This window comes from Phaethon aethereus (genome assembly GCF_964289735.1).
Source record: "Phaethon aethereus genome assembly, chromosome: 14".
NCBI classification, from domain to species: Eukaryota; Metazoa; Chordata; class Aves; order Phaethontiformes; family Phaethontidae; genus Phaethon; species Phaethon aethereus.
Genome location: NC_138590.1, coordinates 17,445,745 through 17,472,763, shown reverse-complemented (window position 1 = coordinate 17,472,763; position 27,019 = coordinate 17,445,745). Strand labels below are relative to the sequence as shown.

Genomic DNA, 27,019 nt, shown 5'->3' with positions numbered 1-27,019 from the left:
TGTTTGTGGGCAGTGCTAACGGCGGCCGGTGGCAAGAGCTGTAAGTGTCCTGCACCGCTGCACGCTGCCGGGGTCAGCGTGTCCACAGGTACCGCCGCAAGGACACCTCAGTCCACCTCCTGTGTCCATCCCACCTTCTCTGCCTTCCTCTTCTAGGCCAGGAGTTGTTTACACTAAAGTCTCCGTAACATTTGGTTTCAACTCTTGACTCAATGTCGCACAAAGACCATTTCCACTATTCTCCCTGAGTTAGCGGATGTCCTGAATTTGGCGTGGAAATGTGTTACTCACAGTTAAAGAGAATTCATTAATGATTAATGATGCTATCTGAATAATTACCTCATTCAGCCAGCTTTTCTTCTGGCTTTGCAAGAAAATATGCGTGAAAAATGAGGACAATATCCTCGTTCTGTATTACCGTATATATGGAAGCACATTTCTTCTAAAAAGAAGAAAGCAAATTTGAGAAAACAAATAACTGAAAGCACTTTCCACAGTGCTTGTGCACCCATGTTGTCTCCAACACATCTACCCTGAAACTCTGCACTCAGCAACATTAGAGACCTGGTGCTCGAGGATAACCCTCCTCATGGAGAACGTGCATTGTTATGCATTGAAAAATCTAAAGTTTCAGGTGCAGATTGTCTGAGCTGATAACCATGCACTTAATATCAAATTTCTGTAAGCAATTTCTAGACAAGAGCTCCCTTCAGCCAACTCGGTGGTAAGGTTTCTTGTGTATATTTATATGCACATAAAGGGGACATTGTTTTAAGGTCCTTTTGTGCAAAATATTCATTTATCAATTGAAATTAAAATACTAATTATTTAAGACAAAAATTTAAACATTTATATTACCAGCTAGTATTTTGGTGTTCAGGATTTCTTGTTTATGAACTCTCAACATTTTCCATAGTTACCCAAATATGTAAACAAAATGCATTTCAACAAAACCCAATCTGGTAGTCCAGGAAGGCAACGGAGCAAACCTGATGCCAACCTTTTTAGAAAACCTCCAAAACTCATGCAAGGAAAACTGCTATCTGCAGACAAATAGACAAAATTCTATAGAACAAGATTTGCTTTGGGCTGTAGTAAACCACAACCAGGTGAGACAGATATATACGTATGGTGGCAAAGGGCCAACGCATCTTTTGCAGAGCAAGTCATGCCCCTGAAGTCCAAGAGGGCTTTTCTGATGGAGTCGGTGAGCACAAAGAGATCAGTGATCTGGTTGAGGACCAGAAGGGTGTCCTGCCATTGAGTGGCTGGGTGATATTCAGGAGTGAGACATTAGATTTACTAATTGAAAGTGTCAGATGAGTGGCACAACAGCCAGGCTGGGCTCAAAATTAGGTATTTACCATTTGAGAAAGAGAGCCCAGTCTTCAGCGTCAATCAGAAAGGCATGTTAGGAATTGCCAGAAAAGGGTTTGAGACCAAAACAGAAAATATCTTTACGCTGCTGAGTGCCTGGTTTGTTCCTATCGCTTGTGGTTCTGGTTGCCCAGTTCAAAGACTGAAAAAAAAAAAATGACTGAGGGTGAAAAGGTGCATCTTGCATGGAAGGGGAACTAAACGGAGCTGGGCTCTTGACTCTGGGAAAGACAGGACTGAGGGAGAAGCAGGTAATAGAGGTGTAAGAAACTTGTGAATGATATGGAGAAGGGAAGGGGTAGGGGGCAATTGTTCATTGCTTGTCAAAATACAGAAATTGGGGGTATCTCCTGAAAAGGTAATACAGAAATTGGGGGTATCTCCTGAAGATGAGGCAGTGTGATTTCAACGAAGCAAATGGAGATGTTTTTCAGTTGAGTAAGGCTGCGTGAGTTATACTCTTTATCTATGGACTTACATCTTTAAGAGTTTCTAGCATACTTCGCCATCCCACCCCCACCCCCCCGTTTTCCCCCTTCAGAAGCCCCTGTGCCCCCGATGCCGCTTTTCCCTCTCTTCGCTGCGACCAGCCCCAGCGCAGGGAGCAGCCTGCTCTGCCCCCAGTTACCTGACAGCCGGCAGCATCAAGCCCACGAGAAACACCCGTGCTGCCCCCATCGTCACTCCCCACGCCTGACCGAGACCCTCCCCACCCCAGCCCGGGCGGGTCTCTCGCCGCCGCCGGCCCCTGTGCGGCGCCTTTAAGCCCCGGTGCGTGATGTCACTCCGGCTGGGAGACGCCGGGCGGCGGGCGGCGGGGAGCGCGGCCCGGCGGGACCCCCTGCCCGGCGGGACCCCCTGCCCGGCGGGACCCCCTGCCCGGTGTGACACCCTGCCTGGCGGGACCCCCTGGACGGCGGGACCCCTGCCCGGTGGGGACCCCCTGCCCCGCTGGCGGGACGGGCTGGCGGCGCAGGATGGGCAGCCTCCAGCTGCAGGACTTCGCGGCGGGCTGGGTGGGCGGTAAGTGGTGCCGTGGGGGGGCTCACGGGGGAAGGCAGCGGGGGCGGGGGGACAGGAGCGTGCGTGGGAATAAAACCTTCCGTGTCACCTACGGTCTGTGGCACCGACCGGCGCGCTCATAGCAGCGGATGCGCCGTTTGCTTTGCTTTGGCTCCGAAGTGCAGTTTAATCCAATTTCCACGGGCGGGATACTTCAAAATTGAAGCGCCGGCGCGTGCGATGCTGCCGTGCGCCCAGGAAGGCGGGGTGCGGCTGCCAGGGCTACCCCGCACGCCCGCGGCCCTCGCCGGCTGGAAGCCCGGCCGGGCTCGGAGAGGAGCAGCCGGGGCTCGCAGCAGCCAACCCGGGGTCGCCCAGCCGCACACACCCCCGGGAGAGGCACCGCCTGGCTCTGACCCCGCGATCGCGCCAGGGCAAACAGGCCTATGGCCAGGGCAAACAGGCTGATGGCCGGGGCGGCCGTGCTGGCAGGGAAGGGTATCGATCCCGTCTGCTGGAAGTGCCGACTGCAAACATCGGGAAAACTGACACCAGAAAGAAAGGGAAAGGCGAGGATCTGCAGAGGCGCCCGCAATGGCGGGTGTCTTACAGGTCTGAACTGGGTTTAGCAGCGGGTGCAGGTTTAGAAGCGGGTACGGGGTGCGGGTTTAGCAGCAGATACGGCGTGCGGGTAAGCTGCCCGCTCCCGGCACGGGCTGCAGGAGCAGCTGGCAGGGGGACAATCGCGGCACCGGCCAGCGCAGGCCAGGGCTCTGCCCAGGCCACGGCTCACGGCGGGCTCAGCAACGGGCTGTGAGATGGCTCACGGATCCCGACCAGCCAGGGGAGGTTAAATCGGTGAGCTGACTCTATAAGAAACTAGAACTTCTGCGAAAAGGTGACGCGAGCAGCAGATTTTTGGATCTCTGCAGCCTGCGAGACTGACCCGCTGCTATTGCCACACACCCCCGGGAGCGGGACAGGGTGTCCGGGGGTGAGCAGCCACCCAGCATCGGAGGCAGCAGCCGGTTTTCGCACACAGTGCTGGACCACAGAGGGTCTCAGGTTAAGGTCTAGGAGGAGAGTATTTTAAAGTATGTATTATAAAATGTATTTTATAATACATTTTTGAGTAAAGTCATAATGTATTGACCAAGGACATGATGCTCTTTTCAGTCCTAATCCACTACCAGTGAGAAATATCATGTAGTCTCTAAAGCACTTGGGGACACTGATTTGCATGGAGAGTTGCAAATGTGTAAGAAGCACAAACTACCCACCATCTCCACAAACACCCTGAAAACTGCCAGCGGTGTTTGCTATAAGCACACAAACCCATATCCTGGCCACAGCGCATGGGGTGCTCCATCCTCCTGGAGAAGGGGGAAACCAAGCCGTGCTCTGTGCCACCGCAGTGGCTCCTGGCAGCAGTGGCTTGGGGAGGTGGGCAGGAAAGTGTGGGGGAATGGGCCAGTTTCTCCCAGACAACATCAGGGAGTGCAGCTGGATGGGACTGTGGAGATCAATATAGAGCAGGATCCTCTTTATCAGAATTGTCCCTGACAGGTATCTCTATAAATTGCTTTTACAACATCGAAGGATGGGGGTTTGCAGTCCCCATCAGCAGCTGGCTGTCCTGGTTTTAGCTGGGATGGAGTTGTTTTTTCTTCCCGACACTGGCTCTAGTGCATCACTGTCTGAGCCAGGGGAAAGCCTGACATTTCCTTGTGTCTAACCTGAATCTCACCATTTTGAGGCTAACGGTTTGCATGAGCTTACAAGAGTGCAAGGAGGGTTGTTCATGGACAGGACATAGAAATCCACCACCTCCTCCTCTCACTTGGATGCCTTTGAGATGTAAAATTGATAGGGTCCAGGAGAGTATTCAGGGGAAGATGCACAAGGGTTTCTGCCCAGCTTTTGCCTGTTGTCAGAGGCTGGGCACTGTGCTGGGCGCTGCTCTGGCTTGGCCCAGTACAGCTTTCCTATGGAAATCTCTCCTCCTCCCCTATAAACCCATTGCTTCTTGTCCCGTCACAAAAGCTTCTTCAATATTTCACCTAATACTTTGCTTTCATCCCCAGGAGCTGCCAGCGTGGTTGTGGGCCACCCCCTGGACACGATCAAGGTAAAACACTTTGAACCATGCTCTCACGTCACCACCCAAAACCCCACCTACGAGGTGTTCTCTCTCTAAATGGTGCTTCAAAAGACCTTCACTTCCCCTGCCAACCCAAGGGGGAATTTAGCCTGGGTGGAAATGTTTTCACAGACTTTAGCCTTTCTTCCTCTCCAATGCTCATTTTGAATTTTCTCATTTTGAATGAGGAGAACTGGCTGATATGTGTGAATTCCTCCGGTGAGGATTAATGCTGAAAATTAAAGCTGGCCTTACTTAATGTGTGGTTTACCAAACAGTTCTGCCAACATTTTATTGAACTTTGCTACAGACAAGTACTCAAAGGGCAACAGGAAACTATATTTGTTTTGCTGCAGGCACTTTTTTACGTGTTTTCCTACCGTTGGCAACACTGGAAGGGCAGAGTGCTGAAATTGTTATCCCAGTGCTATGAGGCACAATATTTGCTATTCCTGCAAGACAATTATTCCTCCAAGGGAAGGATTTAGAGATGTAAGAAGATACTTGCTAAGCATGACACAGACAAGCCCATGCACACCCATGCAGCCTGACCCAACTGAGTTGACAAGGAAGGTCCTGTTCCTTTCTCCTTTTGCACGGTGTGATAGGCATCTCTTGCCAACTTTCATTGCTTCAACTCTTCTGCCCATGTGCTCTGATATGCTGCAAGCCTCATTGCTGGCATCAGGCAGGGCTGTCAGATGTGGCAGACCCAAGAGCCAGTGGTCCTGTTTGTACCTGAGGGACCCATGGAGGGACACGAGGGTTCAGCATGGCCCACGCCACATCCTTCTGCAGCCATCACAGCCATCCCCTCGCACACAGCCGGCTCTCCTGGGGCTGGGAGATGCCAGCCCTAGTCCTTCTGAGCTGCTAAGGCGGTATCAACCCTCACCGTGAGAGGATGGGTGCAGACCACATCCCAGTGACGGGCAGGGCATGGGCAGCGCAGGCAGGCTCTGCCCCAGGTTGCCAAGGCAGTCACCATCTCAGGCTGGCCATCAGGGCTTCGTTGCCAGGTTTGGGGGAGGTTGGCAACAACTGAGAGAGGATCCTGCTGGGAAGCGCCGAGTTTCTGGATGCCAACAAAGAGCGAGCCCATCCTTCAATGCTTATAAAGACAACTGTCAGGCTGACCCTCTGTTGCCCTTGGCTTTGGACATTGCTTGGGAATACCAAGCAGGCAGACTTGTTATCTTTCCAAATTTAAGCAAAGTGGAGAGTTTTTACACAGCACTAAGCCAGCAAAGGGGCAGCTCAGCAGCATTCGCAGCCTCCAGAGGACGGGGGTGTCCTTCCCCACCCGGAAGAGGAGGCAGGACTGAATGAAAGGTTCGATGGGGTATGTGGTATCTGCACCATGGTTCCCATCAAGCAGACCTCCTCCTCCAGCTGGCCCCTTCCCAGCATTGCAGCTTCCATCAAACCCAAGCAGCTGTTTTTCCACAGCCCTGCAAAACTCTGAACAGTTTTACATTTACTCACTTTTCGTCCTCCACATTGCATTCATTTCCCCAGAACTTTCTTCAGTTTCTTGGTGTCACCCAAGAGCCCTGTCTAATTAAATCATAAGGGAAGGGAGACGTTTCCTGAGGAACACTCATGCTGGTATCTGTTGATTTTGACAGAGATGTTGGGGATTTCAGCGCTGGGTGTTAACAGCTCAGCTAAGGGGCATGTGTGGAGCAACATGCAAGGAGCAACCTTTGAGGTCCCTCAGTTGCCCTCAGTTACTCAAAAAATGTATTAACTTGAACCTCTAAACACCTGGTTACTGTGTAAAAGGAAAAAAAACAAGCCCACGGATGCAAAATGGAAATGTCTGGGCTAAGCGTGCAAATGAAGCCAGGAGGGAACACGGGGCTGTGTGCCACGGTCACCCTGTCCCGAGCCGCCCCGGGTGCAGTCAGCCGCCCCGCCGGTCCCCCGGCCCCGTCACCCTTGGCGTGAGTCACGGCGAGCACAGGCCTGCACCCGCGGCCCGGGCCTGCCTGCGTTGCGCAACGCGCGCTGCACGAGCCGGAGCCGGCATCTTCACGCACCGGCTTGTTTATAAGGGCTCAGTAAATATTCTGCTTTTTCTGCCGCCTTCTCCAGGGCCTCTGGCCAGGCTCGGTGCTCGGTGCGTGCAGACGGCTGCACGGAGCAGCCCTGGGGTGAGGGGTGAGCCCAGGCTTCGGTCCTTCTCGCTCCCCGGCCGGGTCCCACAGCCGCACCCCACCGGCCAGCCTCTTGCAGGGCTCTGGGCCAAATGACTGTATCATTCAACCGGCTGCGTGCTGTCCAAAAGCTCTCCCCAGCCATGAACTCCAGAGGACATTTGCTCCTTTGGGCTTTAAATTCCCAAATAAAGTTCCTGCTTCACCCTGGTGTATGTTGGGGCTGTACCGACGGAAGGGGCCGGGCACTTGCCTCCAGCACAGGTTGGCACTGTCCCTCCAGGCTTCATTTTGCCGTTCCTGCTAGCAGAAGTGCTGATGGGTATGACCAAAAATGCTGTCCCTATTCCCTAAAAACAATCCTGATAGAGCACATGTGAATGTCTTCCTTTGAAAAATGAGCTCCGGCCTCTGCCAAGGTCCGTTGCTGAAGCCCCAGGCCCTGTGAACCAAACAGGGTTTCCATCTCCTTGCACAGCTCTAACCCCCAAAATGCAGCAGTCATTAGGATTTCTTTTATTGAAAACTTGTGAGCAGCTTGAATGACAGATGATCTAAATATATGTGTACATATATATATATGTGAGAAGGGAAAGCATGTCGAATCATATAGGCTTTGTCGTGACTTATGCGCCATTTCTTACAGCTGTTGTAGGCATTTTTTGGAAGGCGTATAACCACGGCTTTCCAGTAACAAAATGTCTTTGTTGGACATGATGTAAAAATGTATTTTTGAGTGAAGCATGGAGAATTTCTGAGATGGAGCTGAATTATTTTGGCTCCATTTAGTATTTCTGTGTCTTAAAATCCACCTTGGATGAGAAGGGCCCCGGAAGCCTCCCAGGGGAGCTCGCCTCTCCATCCTTCAGCAACGTATCCTAACCTCACTGAGGGTCCCCAAACGGGGGAGACCAGATCACTCTCCAATTTCCACATAAATCAAGACCTTGCCAATGAGAGCACTGCACACCAGCAGCCTGCAGCGAGCGCGGTGCCGGGCCAAGGTGGCTGGTCTGGACTCAAGAGCAATTCCACAGTCATCGATTCCAGATGTTGCAGAAAGCTTCAGACCTCTGAGATCCCATTCTGGCAAAGTTCAAGGGGGGTGGATGCATATATATCTTATTTTATTGCTCTGTTTTCTTTACAACTACGGAAGGCTTCGCTCTCAAAGCAAAGTACACATTGTTTACGTAGCATGAGCTTTCACTGGGCTGGAAGCATGGCATTTTAATCACATTTCATGAATGTCTTTTGCAGACTCGTTTGCAAGCTGGACAAGGATATGGAAATACATTCAACTGTGTTCTCACTGTGTACAGAAATGAGTCTGTAAGTACTTTATCTTACTTAAAATGTGCTGGTAGAAAATGCAAGTAGATAAATAGGTAAATATATAAAGCAATTATACAAAATCACTGTTGACACCAACAGTTATACAAAGACCAATAAAGTTGGTGCAATCGAGACTGCAGATTCCTACAGCCTTCTCTTGCTAACTCTAAGGTAAGTCTCTTGGTTACTCCTATAGGGCAAAGACAGATCCCTGGCATGGAGTGATAAATGATATTGCCCATGTTTCCACCTTGGTTGTTACATCCACAGTGGCTGTTCTGCCTGTACCTGCTGGCAGAGCTCGACCAGAGGCATTTTGCTGACTTTGGCGATGCCAGGAAAGCAGCTGGCCACAAGAGGGTTCCTGTACTTTCAGCATGTCCATGCACAATCGTCACAAGTATGAATTAATTTTCGTTTGCTCAGCACGTGCGAACGGTTGGTTCCAGGAGACACCTGCTATTTGCATTTGCATTTCTCACCTGATAGACATTGAGGTTTACGCTGCTCAGTCCCGTTTGCTCTGGTAACTCCTGCTCCCTTCCCTGAGTAGGTGGCCGGCTTCTTCAAAGGCATGTCCTTTCCGCTGGCCAGCATCGCCGTCTACAGCTCCGTGGTGTTCGGCGTCTTCAGCAACACACAGCGGCTCCTCAGCCAGCTCCGCCACGGAGACCCATCTCACGCGCCGGTGCTTGCCGACGTGGCTCTGGCCAGCATGGTGGCAGGCTTCATCTCCGTGGGCATCGGCACTCCTGTGGACCTGGTAAAGATAAGGCTACAGCTGCAAACGCAGCCGTACATCAAAGGTAGGAAGCGAGAGCTACTTTTTCCTTTCTCTGCCAGTCCTTGGTGTTTACCGAGAGCTTTAGGACAGCTTTGCTTCAAGGCCCATCTCTCTGCTGCCTTGTGCCACCGCGGTTGGGGTAAAGGTGCTTCCTTCAGCCTCAGGATGGACCTCATCCTGCTCAGCTCAAGGGGAGCGTTTTTACCAGTGACATTGATCAGACCTCTGCTGGCATTTCCACTGAGTGCGACCTCTAATGAAGGCAGGAGCAGGTCTGCTCAGGACCAGGAGCCGCAGGAGCTGCCTTCCCCACGCAGCCCCCGGGCTGTCGGGTAGCCTGGAGCTCCCGCCAGCAGCGCCACGGCTACCAGTGGTAATGCCAGCTCCCCATCCACTGCTGCACACTCTTAGTCTCACACAGAATCGCCCACAAACCCCTCTCTCTTATCCCACCCTCCTCTGTTCAAAAGCAAAATTTTCACCCGTACAGTTGCAAACCACTGCATATTCGGGGCAGGGTTACAGGCACCCAGGCGCAGGCAAGATGGGCCAGGAGGGGATGCTGGCAGGATGGGAGTGGGCAGCTGTAACCTCTCCAGAAGCTGCAGGCAGGAGGAGCTGCTTCTGCTCGAAGCGGCGGCTGAATTTCCTTGCAGGCTGCCAGCATGGAGCAAACCCCACCGGGGCACATGCGCAGCCAAAGGAAGAGACGGCGCAGCCTCGGAGCTGGACAGCTTGGACTTCAGCACTTTCGCAAACGCCTTTCCCATGACTACAGCTGTGGTCTTTAACTGTGAAACGCTGACATTTTTGTACTGCTTTGATAAAACAATATTATGTCCATTTTTAAAAGCCTCCATGCGGGTGAGCAACCTAATGCTCCTAAGCTTTCCAAAGGCAGCTCAGTCCTCTACATCAGAAGGGCCAGACTCTGAAGATGTCAAGGCTTCCAAAGATCCAGCTTGGCACCAGGTGTGATTAAAATCTATGCAAATTTGGCACATAGCCTTAAACTCATTTGAAAATCTCACTGGGCACATACCAGTTGGGAGGCCTGCAATGCAACTAAGAAAAATCTGTCCTGAGGAGTCTAAATATCTTTTAAAAATGTGCCCAAGTCCTCTTTCTTAATGACTTTTTTCACACCCTACATATTGATCCCAGCAAAAGCAAATGGATGGCAGCGATTTCTGTCTGGTCGGCGGCGGTGGGCTTTTGCGAGGAGTTGGGTAGCAATATAGCTATTATAACAGCTGTGTCTTTTTTTGCAGCAAACATTAAACTAAAGCCCACAGTTCCTGGATTTCCTGTGTACCGAGGCCCAATTCACTGCTTTAGGACAGTCCTACAGAAAGAGGGGATAGCAGGAATATACCGAGGCGCGGGAGCAATGCTGCTGAGGGATGTTCCTGGGTACTGCCTCTATTTCATCCCTTACACATTTTTCTGTGGATGGATTACCCCTGATGGATGCATTTCCCCTAATCCCTCCTCCATCTGGCTGGCGGGGGGTGTAGCAGGTAAGCACCATTTTTCCCCCCAATGCTGGCAAAACGAGGACAGGAAGGTTCCCAGGGCAGATGTACGGGGTGGCTCAGGGGCTGCCACATCCTCCTGGTCACCAGGAGAGGACTTGGGGCTGAACAACCTTCCTCCCCCAGGGCCAAGTCCCCTGGCACCACTGCTGCACTTTATGACTTGACAAACTTTATGGAAGTCATGTTATCAGACCTTCATCGGGCTCAATGTCAGCGAGAAGGAAAACAGCCAGTGCCTTCATCTCCCTGGATGTCTCACGGCAGCCTGCGTGTCACCTTCTCAGTGATACACGGCAGCCAAGATGCCTCCAGAAGAGGACTTCAACCCGCTGGCTGCCCACCAGGAGGGTGTGCTCCCTACCTGCACGCAGCAGGAGCAGAGCTGACTGTTACTGGTCGTCATCATCTTTTTTTTTTCCTGTGTATACCTGCTAGTAAGACCGGCACGTGCATCCTTCACCGTGCTTACATCTGTAATACCCACTCCCCATTTCTTGGCCATTTCTAAATTGCAGACCCCTAAATGAAGATCAATCCTTAGCTCAGGTAATGATTACAAAATGCCCACACTGTTTCTCCTGCAAATAAAGAGAGCCCTGGCCCACCTGGACAGCTTCTCTAGCATGCCCCAACACTCACGCAGGACCAAACAAGCTCTTGCCTGTCCAACTGGGCCATGTATTTCGGTCACATGCTGACCTTTCCAGAGAGGCAAAACATCCCACTCAGCTGCAGGCTAATCAATGTGAATAGACCGTTTCTTTATAGGAATGATGAAGTATCTCAGCTGTGTGCAACCTAATCCTGGTTGCATGAGATGAACCTGCCTCTTATTTGCCCTCTCAGCTTAAAATTTGCTTTTCAACTATATTATCTGAGGACTCCAGTTTTTCTGAAATTGCCCCAAGCAGCAGCTGTCTGCAGCTCGGGCTCTTCCCATGACATGTCCATGCTCTACAGCAGAAGATGTATTTGCACCTGGGGGAGCACCTCCTGGGCTGCCTCCGTTTGATTACCCCCAAAACCTCAGTGCTTCTTCCAGAAACAAGGAACTTTGCTCCCAGAAATACTGTTCTTGTGCCTGAGCAGGGTGAATGACCTGAAATGAAAATCCCATGAATATGGTGTGGTAGATGAGAGGTGAATTTCTGAGTTCATTGACCTGTGGCCAAAGAAATATAGAGAAGAAATTGTTCAAATACTTCTGCATTTTTCTAGGAGCCATTTCCTGGGGGACTGCTACTCCAATGGACGTTGTGAAAAGTCGACTTCAGGCAGATGGAGTTTATTTAAACAAGTACAAAGGGACCCTTGACTGTATCTTGCAGAGCTACCAGAACGAGGGCTTAAAAGTAAGTGCTATTTAAAGTAAAATCTGGGCATTAGGCATTTAATTTTCAATTTGTAAATACAATGGTTGTTACAACCCTATCTGCAGGGTTGAGAGACAGCTAAAGCCAGTTACTGCTAGATTATAATATGACAGCAGGTAATTATAGTGCAGATTCTTTCTAACTCATAATAATGAGAGTAATAATGCATCCTACAGCAATGAAAAAATGAATGACTGGGGGTCATGGTCTGCTGACGTAATTAACTTAAAATAACACTTCATGTCAGTGCATTAAATTGTGGATGTGGTTTGACTTATTGTAAATTAGAGGTAGAAAATCTTGCCTCTGTGATTGCTTCAACAAAGTGCAGAGGCCAAGTGTTTCCCATTGACACCGAAGTCAATGGGAACTGATTCCAGTGGGACCACGCTGGCACCCGAGGTGTGTTTGGTTGCCTTGGGCAGTGCTTTGGTGGAAGTGATGCTGCATTTTGCACTGCGCACCCTCATTTTGCACCAAGGTGGAGTTGATTGGAAATGTTCTTTAATCAGAATTGCTTTGGTTTCAAATGTGAAGAAGGGCTGCGTGCCAAAAAAACCCTTATCTCCTTTTTCTGACTTTGTCTGTTAGTGTAGTAAAAGATGTTTGTTCTACCTGCAAACTTTTCCTCAGTTAAATGTGAATGGCAGAGAACCAGGGTTTGCAGCTTTATTGCATTGCCAATGCATAGCTATGAGAAGACATCTTCTGATATAGAAATAAATCTGTATTTATGTTGTCATCACAACATCACGTGGGCTCTTAGGTCCAAAGTGTTAATCTTCACACACTGAGGGAAACGAGTAACAAGTTACAAAAAGAAAAATAACCTACAAAATCACAAGTCGGTGGGATTTAAATATTTGCCAACATGCCACTATGTCATGCTGGCTGTCACGGAAGGCTGCAGTCTGGTTTGGTTTTGCCGTTGGGTGAAGAAAGTCACAGTCATATGAAGCACGGGCACCGGCTGAATTCAGGCACTTGGGTTTTTTTTTTGTTTGAGGTCTGAGCTGCTTGCAGCTTCTCTGCTATCGTGCCTGGCACCCTGACCAAAGCCAGCGGTAGGATTGAGTAATAGTTGACGGTAAGACTGGATCCTTTTCTCACAAGGAAAATCTTTTTGTATCTTGGGAGACGCAGAACTGATAAATGGCAAACCTGGGTCTGGGTATTTTCATGCTAGAACAAAGGAACAGCATTCACAATACTGAAAATAATTGCCTGGCACACAAAAAAGCGTAAATATAGCCCTCCTCTTTCTCCATAGTCAGGTGTGTTCATTCTGATGAGAAAAATGTATGCCTCTCGGCTTTTCTTCGTAAATCTTTGTAATTATTTAACCTGGCTGTCTCGTGTTACTTTATGGATACTGCAAAAATTTGAATTTCCTCACAGAAAATTCTATCTTTCCTAGGAAAATAAAACACCCCAATAAATCAAGTAATATCCTAAATATCCCCATATTGCAAACTCTATCCTAAACAATGTGAAGATGTTTTGGTTCTGTCTCGTACAAGTCAGCACCATGCACCGGATTTACTGGATACACGATGTGGTTGTGTTTAGCAGAGCTCAGTATTTCGGGGGACATAGTGGTTAGGCACTTACATCTATGGGCTTCTGGTCCTGGGGCCGAGATCTTCCATGCTTTCTTACAGTAGCCGTGGGAGTTTTGGTTTTTTAGAGCCTGGAAGGGGGCTTGCTTTGCTGATGTTACCCGTCGTGTCTATTCTGAACTGGTGTTTAGATCAGCGACTGCCGTGGTTAGCCTGGGTGGTTAATGGAGGGACTTTGTGAGAAACAGGCCAGCAAAGACGCTCCCTGCAATCATCATTTTGTAAAGAGGCTCACCCCAGAGCGAGGGGTTTGTGCACACCCGTGCACGTACCGGGCAGTAGTGTTTGTAGCGAGGGGGGGTTTGAAGGGAGACAAGCCAATGCCAGGAGCGACAAAGGCCCCTTCTCCACTTCCCAAAAGCACTTCACTGTTCAAGCACTTAAAAGCCGCAGGGTCTTTCGCTCCTGTAAGTGCCAGCATCTTTAAAAAAATATATATATTCAGCAGAATAGGGAAGTCTGGCTGTATAAATTCATGTTTATTATCTTGATGAAAGAAAACTCTGGGATATGTATGAGCACCAAAGAGTGACCTTAGGAACCCATGTGTGAAAATACCAGCTTCTATCAAAAATTTTTTTCCAGAGATGGTGGCGAGGGCTAGTTCTCAGTGAGGTACAGAGTAAGTCTAGTTTTCTGTGGCTGGAAAAATTGTTTCTATGCTCAAAAGTGAAACCTGCAAAATAGTCCGTGTGGCACAGTGCTCGCAGCCACACCGCTTCCTCTCTACTTCCCAAACATCTTCTGTGCCCACAGATGCAGCCCCAGGAGTCAGAGCATTTGCTGCCTGAAAGCAACAGCCTTCTTGCTGTACCCTGGGGTCTGCACGATCCTCACACACTTGTGTATGCAAAGGGAAGGAGGACCTTTGTAGGACAACACTGGAAGATGTTTTAGATTTCTTGCTTTCTGCTCTATACCAGTGGCTTGAGGCCACTTTCTACCCTTTACCTCTTGTAGTTCTTGCTGGCAGATACGGGGCGGGGTCCACAGAGAATGTGGAGCACAACGATACCAAACCAGTGACTTTTTCCATTGCGTTTCCATTCTCTAGCGCAGACTTCAGCAAAGACCGGCAGTGAGAGCAGATCTCCAGAGCAAACCAAGATTTGGTTCTTCAGAATCCCACCATGACTTTGTCCAATGTTTTCTTCTTCTTAAAATAGCTAGTGTATTCCTATGCTCTAACCTTTCTCCATCCCCAACAGGTCTTTTTTAGGGGCATCACGGTCAATGCAGTGCGAGGATTCCCAATGAGTTCAGCCATGTTTCTTGGCTATGAACTTTCCCTCAAAGCAATGAAAAGAGACCAAACTGAGACCAATCCTTAACTTCCAGGTCAGCGCATAAAGACCCTCTAGCTTTATTAAAATTAGAGAATTAATCTTTGAATCAAATGGAGTTGCAATTGTATAGATCCTCTGAAAGTCAGATAACTTACATGGGTACCTACATCTGGATAGTCAAACACTTTTCAAATTTGGGTCTGTGGGATTTGGAGCAGACAATAGATGTGCCGATGGATTTTGGTTTCATTCTAGATCTCCTGGAATTTCATTGCAATCCGTTCTGATTATTGTGATTATTTTGATTAGTGTGAATCAGAAAAGAAAATCGGAAGGGAGAATATTCTCTAACATTTTACACATTTTGAAATATCATTCTCACTAAACTCCCTGCATAATATCCTTTCCTCCCTTGATCCATCCACAAAGACCTGAAATTAAGCCCTTTCAAAGTGTCTTGACTATCAACTCACAGTTTTACTCTTTCCCTCATAAACCCAGGGTTGCATAAAGGAGCAGCATTAAAAATATCTGATTACAGAAACTTTTTTAGCAGTTAAATACTCAAGATTATTCATGGAAGTCTTTGCTGTTTTCTGCAGTACTTTATAAACCTCCTTCTTTCTTATTTCAAAAGTGTTCCCAAGAAGACCTGAAAGTCTACTTTCCTGAGCCAAATCAGTAGTGTGGTGTTGGTGAGTGCTCAGCCGCTCTGATCGAAGACTCCTGTCTTTGCACCTACGGCATCGGCTTTCTCTTCTGCCATGGCCTTAGTCCCTGCGGGACTCCGAAAACTGCACCAGCTCAATCAAATCCAAAGACCTTTTTCTTATCAAATCTTTCACTCTGTTGTCCAAGAGCACCTTAATGATTCCCATGTTGGTGTTGGGCTTTTTCACTGATGGCGTTTTTCCCACTGAGAGGACAACTTACTTCTCTTACCCACCCGAGTGAGATGGATATACTCAAACCCAGCCCAGCCGACATCAGCCGAGGGAGCGTCTTTTGTGCAACACTGTGTATGAGTTCCTCTTTTTTGTGAACAAGGAAAGGAGGAGGTGTGATGGGTGCACAGGTGCTTTTCATGCAGGAAGTCTGGACTGACACCAAATCCTAGCCTGCTTTCAGGATCAAAGAAATGGATGACTCCACCCGTACAAATGGATACTCATGTTTTACAGCACAGAACTCTCCAGTTTGCCACCATTTCGGCAAGATTATAATGAAAAGATGTGAAGGGCTTCAACAACTTCAGTTCGTTATCCAAGGTATACATTAAACTGGGAAACGGGAGGATGTTAAATTCAGAGATGAAGCTGCTCTTTTTCTTCAGAAAACAACAGAACAAGTCTGCGTATCATATAGATGGCTGCCTGTTAATTTACCTGACTCGCCTTGTGTAGCCCTCCAGGGACCTGCTGGAGGTATCTCGTTAGCGTATCAGCTAGACTGACGTGACAGTCCAGCTTCCAACGGCCAAATCGTGCAGACATCACTTTGCTGATGGTCTCTCAAGACTGCAAAGGAAGTCTCTTTAAAGGATGCAGAGTTTATCCCAAACTATTCTCTAAAATACATGAGCCAGCTTCAGACCTTCAGCTCTTTGCTGCAATCCCACTGAGAGACCCAGGTCTCTCTTTGGTCTACCTCAGCCTTTCAATTATTCCAAGATCTTTTACATTATGATTATTGCTGTTAAATATCTCCATGCTCTATTTTCTAAGCATGGAGCTTCTGATACCAAAAATGAAGAAGGACCAGCTCTGCTGGGACAAGAGGACTCTGATGGCACTGGTAGGAGAGGCTGAGGGGTAACAGCCTCACATGCAGAGGGACATGCGGCATGGGGAAATAGTCTGGGATGATGCTGTTGTCTGGGAAATGTATGGTTTCCCCATCTTCCTCTGGAGATGAAGAGCTCTGGGGGAAAAGCCCAGCAATGGCAGTTTTAGCAGATGCCCTCAATAAAGGTTTCTGAAGGCAACCTGGAGTGGCCATCCCACTTTCCTCCAAAAAAAGAGAAGGAGGGAGAAACTCCTACGTCCTCTTCCCTGGATGAATGGAGGAATTGGTGACAAGACTTGAAGACCTCAGCAGAAAGTGCCTAAAAACTTGGGTCTGGAGTAGTACTCAGAAATGGGGTCCCCAACCTTGGACTCCTCTTCACTGGGGCCCGAATTAAACACAACAGTGTGGCTTCCCCCAAAACCGGCCTTAAAGAGTGGGAGACACAGTTGGTGTTGCATCATCTCAGGACTTGCAGGCGAGGAGGCTCACAGTGCCTTTGAGCTTGGCAAGAACACAGGGAGCTGTTTTTGATAAACAATATGGATACAAATCGATGACCCTTCACACAGGTATTGTTGCTGGCTGCATTTAAGGATTCATCCTTCCCATGTTACCTATTTTAATGCATATACGTGAAACACGTTCTCTAGATGTGTAATATCATATGTCTCCAGGGATAATACCTGGGGAGACTGGGTTTTCAGTGCAAATAAACGGTGTTGCTTATCTGCCTGCATTATGTAAAATGGACCATGAATTAATTAAACTGATGAGGTTTGCAAAAAGCTGTGTATCTGAATGATCCTGCCCTCCTGGTGCCCAGGTTTGGTGTGTTCAGTCTCCCTGCGGGCGCAAAGCCCTCAGACCCTTGTTGGAGTCAAATGGTGATTTTTCCTGATAGTCTTCACCCAATTAAACCAATTTTGAGACAGATGCCCAGGATTTACTCGGACAAAACTCTCGTGTAACACACACCTCCCAGAAGGAGCTGTCAGGGAGAGCTGTGGACTATCTGGTGTCGAAAGGAAGCAGAGGGCAGAAAGCTTTTAATATAAAAATATGCAAAGCAAGAGGGAAGTGAATAAAAGGCTTTGGCCACATGATGGCATCCTCGTCCGTGGCAGGGCACTGCTGTGTGCCGCTCGCTGCACCGCTTCTGAGCTGCCAGGCGCTCTCTTTCCGCCTTGCTTCATTCAACCCCGAGTCCAGGTTTGCTGCCAGGCCAGCACACGCTCCCTTCCCAACAGGCAGCCCCACGCTGGGCAGCGGGCAGGTAATTTGGGAGTGCCTGTCCCCTGCCAAAGGCTGCCCTAGCCCGGCAGCGTGGCAGGCAAGCCCTGGATGCGTTGGTTAATGAGTGTATCGCCGCGTGAAAAACCACGAGTGGGGCAAAGCAACACTGGGCTGGAGCATGAGGGTCTCAAAGGAGACAGCAGCCCCGGCCACCACGCAGGAGTCAGGCTGATGCTGGCTGAGGTGCAGCAGGGTCGGGACAAGCAGCGTTTGAGGTACACCACCTCGTGGCACGGTTGTACCCATCGCTGCGATGGACCGCTGCCGCGGATTCCTGCACATGGAGCCCGACAAATAACTCAGTCTTGCTTTTGAAACAGTGAGTGCCTGGCAGTGTGACTGAGGAAAGAGGCCCAGTGGTGGGACGCAGTCTGTGTCTTGTGAATGTTTTTCTTTCTGATACATCAAATGCATTAATCTTAGAGATAATATCATTGCCCATTGATAGAAATTAGGAGCTCTAAGGAATCCTCTTTGTGGATCTGCTGATGGCAGCTTAAAATAGTGCCTTGCCTGGCAGGCAAACAGCCATACGTACAGCTGACTCGAATCCCTTGTATGGGGCACCAGTTGCGTTTGTTGGTGGGTTTGTCCCTGAATTGCACAAAAGAAAAATCCCCCGTGTCAGCGGAATTCAGGATACAGACCTGCTCCCCTGTCAGTGCTGTGGCCGTAGTGACTTGCCATGCGTGCCACGTTGCCCAGCACCACACACACTGGAGCGGGCGAAGGCTCGATAGCTTGTTCCCAGATGCTCACAGAGCCCCATTCTAAGATAAATGCAGAAAATCCTAAAATTGGTAAACAACGGGAATGGAGACCAAAAGAACCGGGGATACCCACTTTTACACTTTCCTTGCCTGGGATATGAAAGCATACTCAGACGTGTCGTGCCTTAAATGAGTCTGTAATTGCCCGACTTTCATGTCGCTGGTGGTGTTCCAGCTCTTACAACACCTCATATTACTTAATGAGAGGCTGGCTGTGTAGCTGTTTATACACTATGTAGTGCTATGGAAGATAAAAAAAGGTAACAGCAGCTTATTTGCCCAGTTAAACAAAAAAACCCAAAAAAAGCCCAAACAGGAACCAACTTCCCAGTGAAAAACTATATTTCTGGAAAACAGCTCTGACCTGGTGGAAGGTCTTTGGTGCCAGGAGAAGCCTTGTGATGCCCATGGGGCGTGAGGTGGGAGCAGGCTGGGGCTGACCTCCGGCCAGGGGCAAGGAGGGGGCCACCTCACCTCCCTGTTTCTGCATCCCTGCTGTGGGCACCTATAGTGTCCTCGAGCCCTTCCCCCAGGCTGGGTGCAGCAGATATCCCGTGCAGGAGCTTGCGCCCGGCGGTTTCAGTGCCTGTGATGGCTCCAGGCCAGGCTGAGATTTTCTCACACCTCAGGAGTCCCTGCCTGGCGTGTCCACACCTCGGGGGAAGGTGAGATCACAGCCCCCGTCTCAGTTTCTTTTTCTGTTGTACTCAGAGAGAGAGGAGTAGGTGACGTCTTTGCATTGAGATACATTACATCTCCTTGGTTTATCTGAAGTTCCTCGTTTTGTCATAGAGGTTGTTATAGTAGACATTTCTTTCCTAGACATTGCATTCATGTAAGCCAAGAAGGCCAATGCCTGTCTTGTACCTGTGAAGAAAAAGATGAAGTTCAGAGTCAGAAGAAATGGTGAGATCCAAGGAGAGAAATGAGAAATTCAAGTCGCTAAATTGAATATAAACTGCACAGGAACAGCTGCTTTTCTCTAAAGCTATCTTCTGCCTATATATGCTCCTATAGTGATGCATAGGCTGATCACTGCCAACTTACATAAGCAGTATGTAAAGTGTCCTTCCAGAGATGGGCTCCAAAGGGAATTAAGCTGTGCAGTGAGGGGAAATTTAAGCCGTTACACTGATTTTCAAAGCAGTTTTCCTAGACTGTAGATTCTGCGACAGCTCCAGTATCAGACAGTGGAACAACCAACTTGTTAAGGGCCATATGTGCAGCAGAAGGAGAGTATCTTTTTAACGGGGTCTCAGAGGTTCCATATGAGGGTTCACTGTAAGATATAAAATGCTGAATAGATCAAAAAATCCTTTCTTAGTACAGGTGAAATACCAAGGCTACCGGACTGTAGATCACCAAATCTCTGAGAAGAATACAAAGGTCCTTTCGTGTGATGGAGGGAGCCATGGATAACCTTGGGTCACAAGGAGAAATGCTTGGAGAAACTAGAAACTGGCAACTGGGGAAGCACCGGCTGAGACTGCCGTGCTGCCAGCGCTCGGTGCCTCGAGACCGGCACCTGCACGGCCTTGTGCTGTAAAAGCACCAGGACTTACATAGCTCATCTTCATGGACTGGACTGGCTCGTGGTGTGTTCCCCCACCTTTCAAAACATTTTAGCACTGATGTAGCCTACTGTGTGCAGTATAGAAAATCTTGCCAACCATTATGGAAGAGGGCCAGCGTATTCTTACTCATACAGCTAGGTGTGAACCAATATCTGTGCTTATGTCGTTACGAAATTGTGATTGCTGTGTTTCAATCAAGCAGTCTGCAGGTGGTTTTTCAATGCTTCCACCATGAAAAGCAAGTTACAGTGCGGGTCTGGCTGGCGGAGGGCTCCAACACAGCCACAGAGTGAATGTCTTGCGCTGTCTGTCTGTCCTGCCTGTTCAACCTTCCTCTGCATGCTGCACTGAGGGCCATCCAGCACCCAGGGTCATCTCACAGTGGGACAAGCAAGGAAGGGTGAGTGGACTTTTGTCAGTGACAGTGACAACTTTTTGACACTGACTTTTTGACAGTGACTATTGCCTGTATCAGGAATAGCGTGGCCAGCAGGAGTAGGGAAGTGATCGTGCCCCTGTACTCGGCACTGGTGAGGCCGCACCTTGAATCCTGTGTTCAGTTTTGGGCCCCTCACTACAAGAAGGATGTTGAGGTGCTGGAGCGTGTCCAGAGAAGGGCAACGAAGCTGGTGAGGGGTCTGGAGCACAAGTCTGATGAGGAGCGGCTGAGGGAACTGGGGTTGTTTAGTCTGGAGAAGAGGAGGCTGAGGGGAGCCCTCATCGCTCTCTACAACTACCTGAAAGGGGGTTGTGGCGACGAGGGTGTTGGTCTCTTCTCCCAAGTAACTAGTGATAGGACAAGAGGAAATGGCCTCAAGTTGCGCCAGGGGAGGTTTAGATTGGATATTAGGAAAAATTTCTTCACTGAGAGGGTGGTCAGGCATTGGAACAGGCTGCCCAGGGAGGTGGTGGAGTCGCCATCTCTGGAAGTGTTCAAAAAACGTGTGGATGTGGCGCTTCAGGACATGGTTTAGGGGACATGGTGGTGCTGGATTAATGGTTGGACTTGATGATCTTGAAGGTCCTTTCCAACCTAGTGATTCTGTGATTCTGTGATTCTGTGACTTACGATCTGACAGCTCTGCAGTGTTTCTCCTTCCCGGTGTGAAAGCGGTCAGGCCCACAAAAGGGGATGCTGAAGTGAGAGCAACGGCATCACAAAAACCTTAAAATAGAAGAGAACTGGTGGCCTTTGTGGACAATTCCTCTTTTCCTCTGCTTACTTCTGGAGGCTGTCGGTTGTGAGATGCACTTGCAATATCTGCAATGCCCCTCATGGCTGGCATGTTGCCATCGGGGCTTTTTGCTTTTTTAGCCTCGGCTGTGGCTAAATATCACTGTAGCATGGAAAGCTTGGCTCCCCTGCTAGAAAACCCGGCAAGCTCCGGGAACTGTACCATTGCACGAAACAAGGATGACTCGCAGCTCTGGAGGTCCCTCTCAGGTGTGCTCCCCCATCTCACAGCTCCCGAGCACCGCTACTTTTGATTAGTCAGTTTAAATGGTTTCAAATTAATTAAAGCTCTTCTGAAAGTAGCGGGAGCTCCATTACCTTCAGAAGCTAACGTGAGTACTGAGCACGTCCCGTGGCCCATCTGCCAGCACAGAGCAGAGCGTGCGGCTATCAGGAGGTGCCACTGCCCTCTTCAAGCTGGCACGTGAAGTGTTCCCTGGGTTCATCTGGGTTTTACACCTTTCTGTCACAGGCAATCTTGCTATTACTATGCTATGGTTTACCCTTTTGTGGAAGAATTAGAATGACCCTATTTTCCCTTATTTCTATGTTAGCGTATGTCATCTTTATCTAAAAGGGAAAAAAATACTCCAAGCCACCTTATCTCTGGAAAATGAAACTATCAATAGCATCTTTTTATTCGTTGTCTTTGCAAGCTCTTACATCTTGATCTCTGTACGCAGCAAATGTAAAATAAGTTGGTATGTTATCTTGGTATTTTTCTTCTACAGAGAATCATTTTTCTACATTAAAAAAACCCCAAACTGTACAGAGTTTCTTGGAAACACTACAGTGGGATGCAAATTCTCTCATGAGAACTCAGAAGGTCTGGAGGTTCATGCTGACCAGGCCAAAAAAGTTATTTGGAAATCGGACATTTGTGTGGCACTTTCGGTCAATCAACCTCTCACCAAAATAAACGCATTAAAAGAGAGTATCTCCCAAGTACTTACGCATAAACCAAAAATGCACAGGACATCAGGTGAGGATTTCCAAAGGAGTCAGAGGGAACAGCCTGTAAGAGACCACGGAAACGTACCGGGCGAGTTCTGTGTGTTCACCTTTTCTAAATACCCGTTCTGGGCTGGAATCTTACAACCCTGTTACTCGAAAGTTGCGATCTTGCTGCAGGCACACGCGGCTGCTGCGCTGCCGCGGCGCTGGCAGTAGTCCTGGCTGAAGGAGCTCTTACGCTGCTCAGCCGTTGCGTCCTTCAGTGTGTAGGGAAGGGATATGGGGTGGGGGGATATACGATCTGCTGCTGCGCGGTCCTGCCCCAGGCTGACCCGCAGCCAGTTTCCCCGCTCGGGTTTCCAAATGGCAATGGAGGGGATGTTCCTATGGGCTAATGCACCTTTGAGCTTGGTGGCCTTTATTAAAAATCCTGGGTTTCAGTTCTTCGTTTTGTTTCTGATTTTTCCATCCAGAAAACTTAAAAGGGAAGAAAAACGCTTAGAAAGACCAGACTTAGCACTGGTGGCTCCCCACTTTGACAACCGGCCTCCTGAGGCTTGTGGGTTTGTGACCTTGGAGGGAAGTGAACTCAGACAGTCACCTTCCTACCTACCGCAGTTTGGCGACTGAATTTATTATGAATTTGTTTCCGTTTTTTTGAGCGATGGTTGAAAAACCGCTATTTCCTCTCTACATTTTGGCCTGCGTTGCTAAAAGAGAGATTAAGGGAGAGGACCAGAGGGAGATCAGATACCTGGATGTGAGGACAAAAAAGAAACTGATGATTAATTAATCAATTAATAATCAATTAAATAAGTAAATAATCAATTAATCATTCTGATGATTAATGCACAAATTACAACGTATTTGTGAAAATACGTTGCTGCAGCTGGTCATCAAAATGAAGACTTTTAAAATATCAAAACGAAGCTTTTAAAGATTATATTAAAAAGCTGGTTTTTTCCTGGGATGGCAGCAAATATTAATTTCCATGGTCTTTGGATTAGCCTCTAAATGCCAGAATAGAGCCTAAACTCTCCAAAAAGAAGCCGTAACCGGTGCCAGCCGCTTCCGTGCCCAATCCGCTGCTGCTCTACCAATACATGGAAAGTTCCTTCTCTGCCAGTTTGACTTCTGGTGATTTCTGATTCACTGTAAATTGAACATAGCTTCTCTGGTGACCTATTTGCCCCGGAGCAACACCAGCATGAGACAGATCTCACTAAGCAATCAAACAGAAATAAGCAGATGTAGAGATAGCGCTGGCACCGCTGGCAGAGAGAGACTGTGAGGAGGAACCTCAGGCTCGGGGAGCAGCTCAGGAGCATCTCTGGAAGCTCTGCCACTCTGCTTTTCAACCAGTAACAAAAATATGGATCTTGTCCATCTTTTGGGCTATAGGTCTGGGAGGAAGTTGTCTGATCTGTTCACTGTTCAGTGTCTTAATTACATGTCATGTATGGAAAGGTCCTAATTATGTATCCTGCACACAATTTATGGCACCGACCATTTTCACTTACAGAGCATGGCAGCTGCATTCCTTAGGTGAAGAAGCCCTAGAGATCCTGCTAAGTATATCAGATTTTGTAAAATCCTTGCAAAGACAGAGCGTAGCAGCTACTAGGCAAAATGGGATTTCTAATGGACATATTTTCCTTAAAAAAAAGCAGCAGTAGAAACTCTGGGCTTCACAAAGAGCCCCTTGCCCCTGTCTCCCCGTGGTTTCTCACCATATTCCTTGCAAAACCTTGGCTGAATCAAAGGTACTTTTGAATTCTTTCCTTTAAAACCATGTAAAATTGTTTCTTCGACCACCTGAGAAACCAAGTGTCCCACACAAGTGATACACATCTTTTATTTCCTTCAGGGACTTACGCTTCAGACTAATTGTTCCAGCTCTTGCCGCAGGGCTTTACCGGCTGAAGAAACACAGAGCAGCACACCCATTGCTTGGCTTGAGCAAAAAGCCGTTTCCTCAAGGGAGACCTGCCCCTCACGGAAGTCTCTTTACTGCTTTTCAGGGAATCACAGGCTCTCGATCACAAATCAATTATTTTGGCCCTTCTCTAACAGCCCAGTGCCTTGAAAGATGCCACTGCCTGGCTCACGGATGCCATCCGTCCTCGTAACATACTTCTCTCTGTTGGTGGGCCGTATCGTAGCCCGCTGCCAGCTTGAGCTTGCCAGGGAGGCTCTCTGGCTTTTTCTAGCCATTCCCTGGGGCCTGTGTGAAAGCTGTAGCTGCCTAAATGGGACGTACACTTCCCGCGCTAAAGCACCTAAGGACGAATCGCACAGAGCAGGCAGGGAGCACCCGCCCAGCCCGGAGCCGGCGCCTGGCGGGCAGGAGGCCGGGCAGGAGCGGCAGGCAGAGCCCCCTCCGCTGCCCGCGGCGTGCGGCCGGTTGGCAAACGCCGGGGAAAAACCGGCAAACCTCAATCAATGTTTTCTCTTTCCAGGACAGCTTCCAGAGAGGTTGCGCTCATCCTTCAGCCAGACCTACCAGCAGAAGGCTCAAGCTTTTGGAGAAGATCTTCGAGGAATAACAGGATTTGAGGCATGACAGGAGGGAGGCTTAGAAGTCAACACCGGGGATCTAAAAGAAATCTGAAGGGCTACCACTCGCTCTGCTGAAAAAGGAAACCTCTCTGGGCACAGAAAGCTCTAGCAGACATTCAGCATGACCTGGAGACTCCATCTGAAGAGAATTTCCAAGTTAATACCGTTTTGGTCACCCTAGGAGTATTTTTGCATCCACTCCTTTCTGCTTAAAAGGGAACGGGTGGGATGCGACATTGCAGTCGGCGTCTGCACTCGCCGGGCCCGATCCTTATCTGCACACCGGCGTGGCAAAGGCGGGGTCTCAGTCGAGGACTATGGGGTCGTTACAGCTGTAATTCGAGGTGACAGCTTCTGCAGCAGCTCCAACAACTCAACACCTCCGGCCGTTTGTCTGTCTGCTCGACAGACCCCTGCAGCGTTACCAACTTTCTTCGGGAAAGGTCCTGCTCTGCGTGCAGGGGGAAGGCAGCTTGCAGCCCGCCACTTTGTTCTCTCAGGACCTTTGGCGATGCTGAACATTATTGTCTCTTCGCTTTCATGGAACTATAATTTGCATAAGCACAGGAGACAAAACCCACATCTGAAAAAAAAATGCTTTCGTAGATTTTTAACCATTGTTTCCTGTTGGGGTGTGATATCATAATGTTCAAATTAATCACTTCTGAGGAGCATTTGTGAATTTCCGCAGTACTAAAGAAAAGTCACTGCAGTAGGTGACTCAATTCCACGTTTGATTTCTCTAAAATGCTGTCCAAGCTAGTGGGAAAAAATAGTGGGCACCTGGTATCAGTTTTATAATTGGGTTTTTCCATATTAGAATGGGAATTTTGTGAAGACTCAATTAAAAGGAGTGTCCTCCTGTTCTTCTGCCACCCATCAGACTGAGTTGCACATGGATGCCAGCATGCTGTCATACATACTCTTCTCTTGTTTGCTGCTCTCTGTGCAAGCACAGAATTGCAGTGTCCGTGAAATTATCCGGTATACAAAACGTCTGCTTGTAAGTGGCTCTTTAGCACCTTAATTCTGTAAAAATGTGTGCTTGTAAAGTAGGTGATAATAAATACTGATTTCTCACTTGTTATTCTTTCAGGAGGAAAGTCCTGTAAGTTGCCCATGTAGGGAGACAGCTGTCAGTGTGAGTACATCGCTATTGAGAATATCACGAAACTAAAAAAAATGTACTTGTGTGTTGAATGCTAGCAATGCTGGATTTTAACGCTCACTCTTCTCATTTTCAGTCATGTTCATGTCTTCCCATTGCTGAGGTAAGTCTATTTTTTTTAAGCTATTGTAGAGTTTGTGAAGTTTTTTCACTTTGCTCCTTATATAACTTTTGCTTTCGGTTACAAGGATGATTTTAATACACGAGTAGCAGCAAACTAAGCTTGATGAATAGCGGTGGGGCGGGAAGCAGAGGTCCTTCCATTATCAGTGCGATCAGAACCAAGCCCAGAGTCAGGCAAAAGCCCTCTGTGGGCTCAACTTACAAATCAAAAGATAAAGGCTCCTGCTTTGAAAATCTCTGCAAGACCTTGTTCTATCATTAGGTGCCTAAGTACTGAGTGAACCTGGGCCAGAGATGTCAGGCCTTAGATGCTCAGCTCTAGGTGTATCCAAAAAGCATTTCATTTTTGTAAGCCTCCTCAGATATGGTGAAACCCAGCATTAGCTGAAACTATGCTTCCGAGAGGTTACTTTTACGGTTTGAGGTTTTCTGAGAGATGTGACAGGCGTTTCTTATGGCATATATGATGATTCGGTGCTTTACAACCCCCCCAAGTTCTTGCATCCATCTTCAATAGAATGCAAAATACATTACGTTTAATTGTGACAGGCTGCCACGTTTAGGAATACATATTTCTACTTTCTGTGGATAAACAAAATACATTGTACCTTTTTCTAACGCCGCCTTCGTTTAACAGCCTGGCCACGAACTGGCATGCTTTGTGGAAGGAACCAAACACATGCTGGAAAACAATATACCTTCAACCACAATAACTGAAAGGCTTAATCTAATCTTTCAGATTCAGCTGGATAGAAAACTCTGTGAAGTAAGACTTTTCTTAAGACTTTTCTTAATTTTCTATAGATCTTTGTCTGTCTTTTACAAAAGAAAGCATTTTTTTCATATAATTTAAACATTTGCAGCTAAGTGTTCGATTTCAAATATGTTTTAAATACTCGTTTCATGCAGGAGCCAGATACGATAGCTGCAACACGCGTGAGGC

The 27,019-nt window shown here is 48.4% G+C and overlaps 1 protein-coding gene across 3 annotated transcripts; it reads left to right on the top strand.

The window, feature by feature from the left end:
* Positions 1-2,354: 2,354 nt before the first annotated feature.
* On the top strand, positions 2,355-14,658 carry SLC25A48 (solute carrier family 25 member 48; the record flags this gene model as incomplete). Of its 3 annotated transcripts, none has more annotated exons than XM_082006192.1 (7): positions 2,355-2,400; positions 4,464-4,507; positions 7,939-8,010; positions 8,567-8,808; positions 10,031-10,317; positions 11,554-11,687; positions 14,536-14,658. In XM_082006192.1, 7 exons carry the CDS (start codon positions 2,355-2,357, stop codon positions 14,656-14,658), a joined length of 948 nt encoding a protein of 315 aa, XP_081862318.1. The 3 variants fall into 3 exon arrangements, with proteins under 3 accessions (XP_081862318.1, XP_081862319.1, XP_081862320.1); XM_082006193.1 differs by having other exon boundaries at positions 8,567-8,819; positions 10,069-10,317; XM_082006194.1 differs by lacking the exons at positions 2,355-2,400; positions 4,464-4,507 and adding an exon at positions 5,690-5,698 and having other exon boundaries at positions 8,567-8,819; positions 10,069-10,317.
* Positions 14,659-27,019: the final 12,361 nt, after the last annotated feature.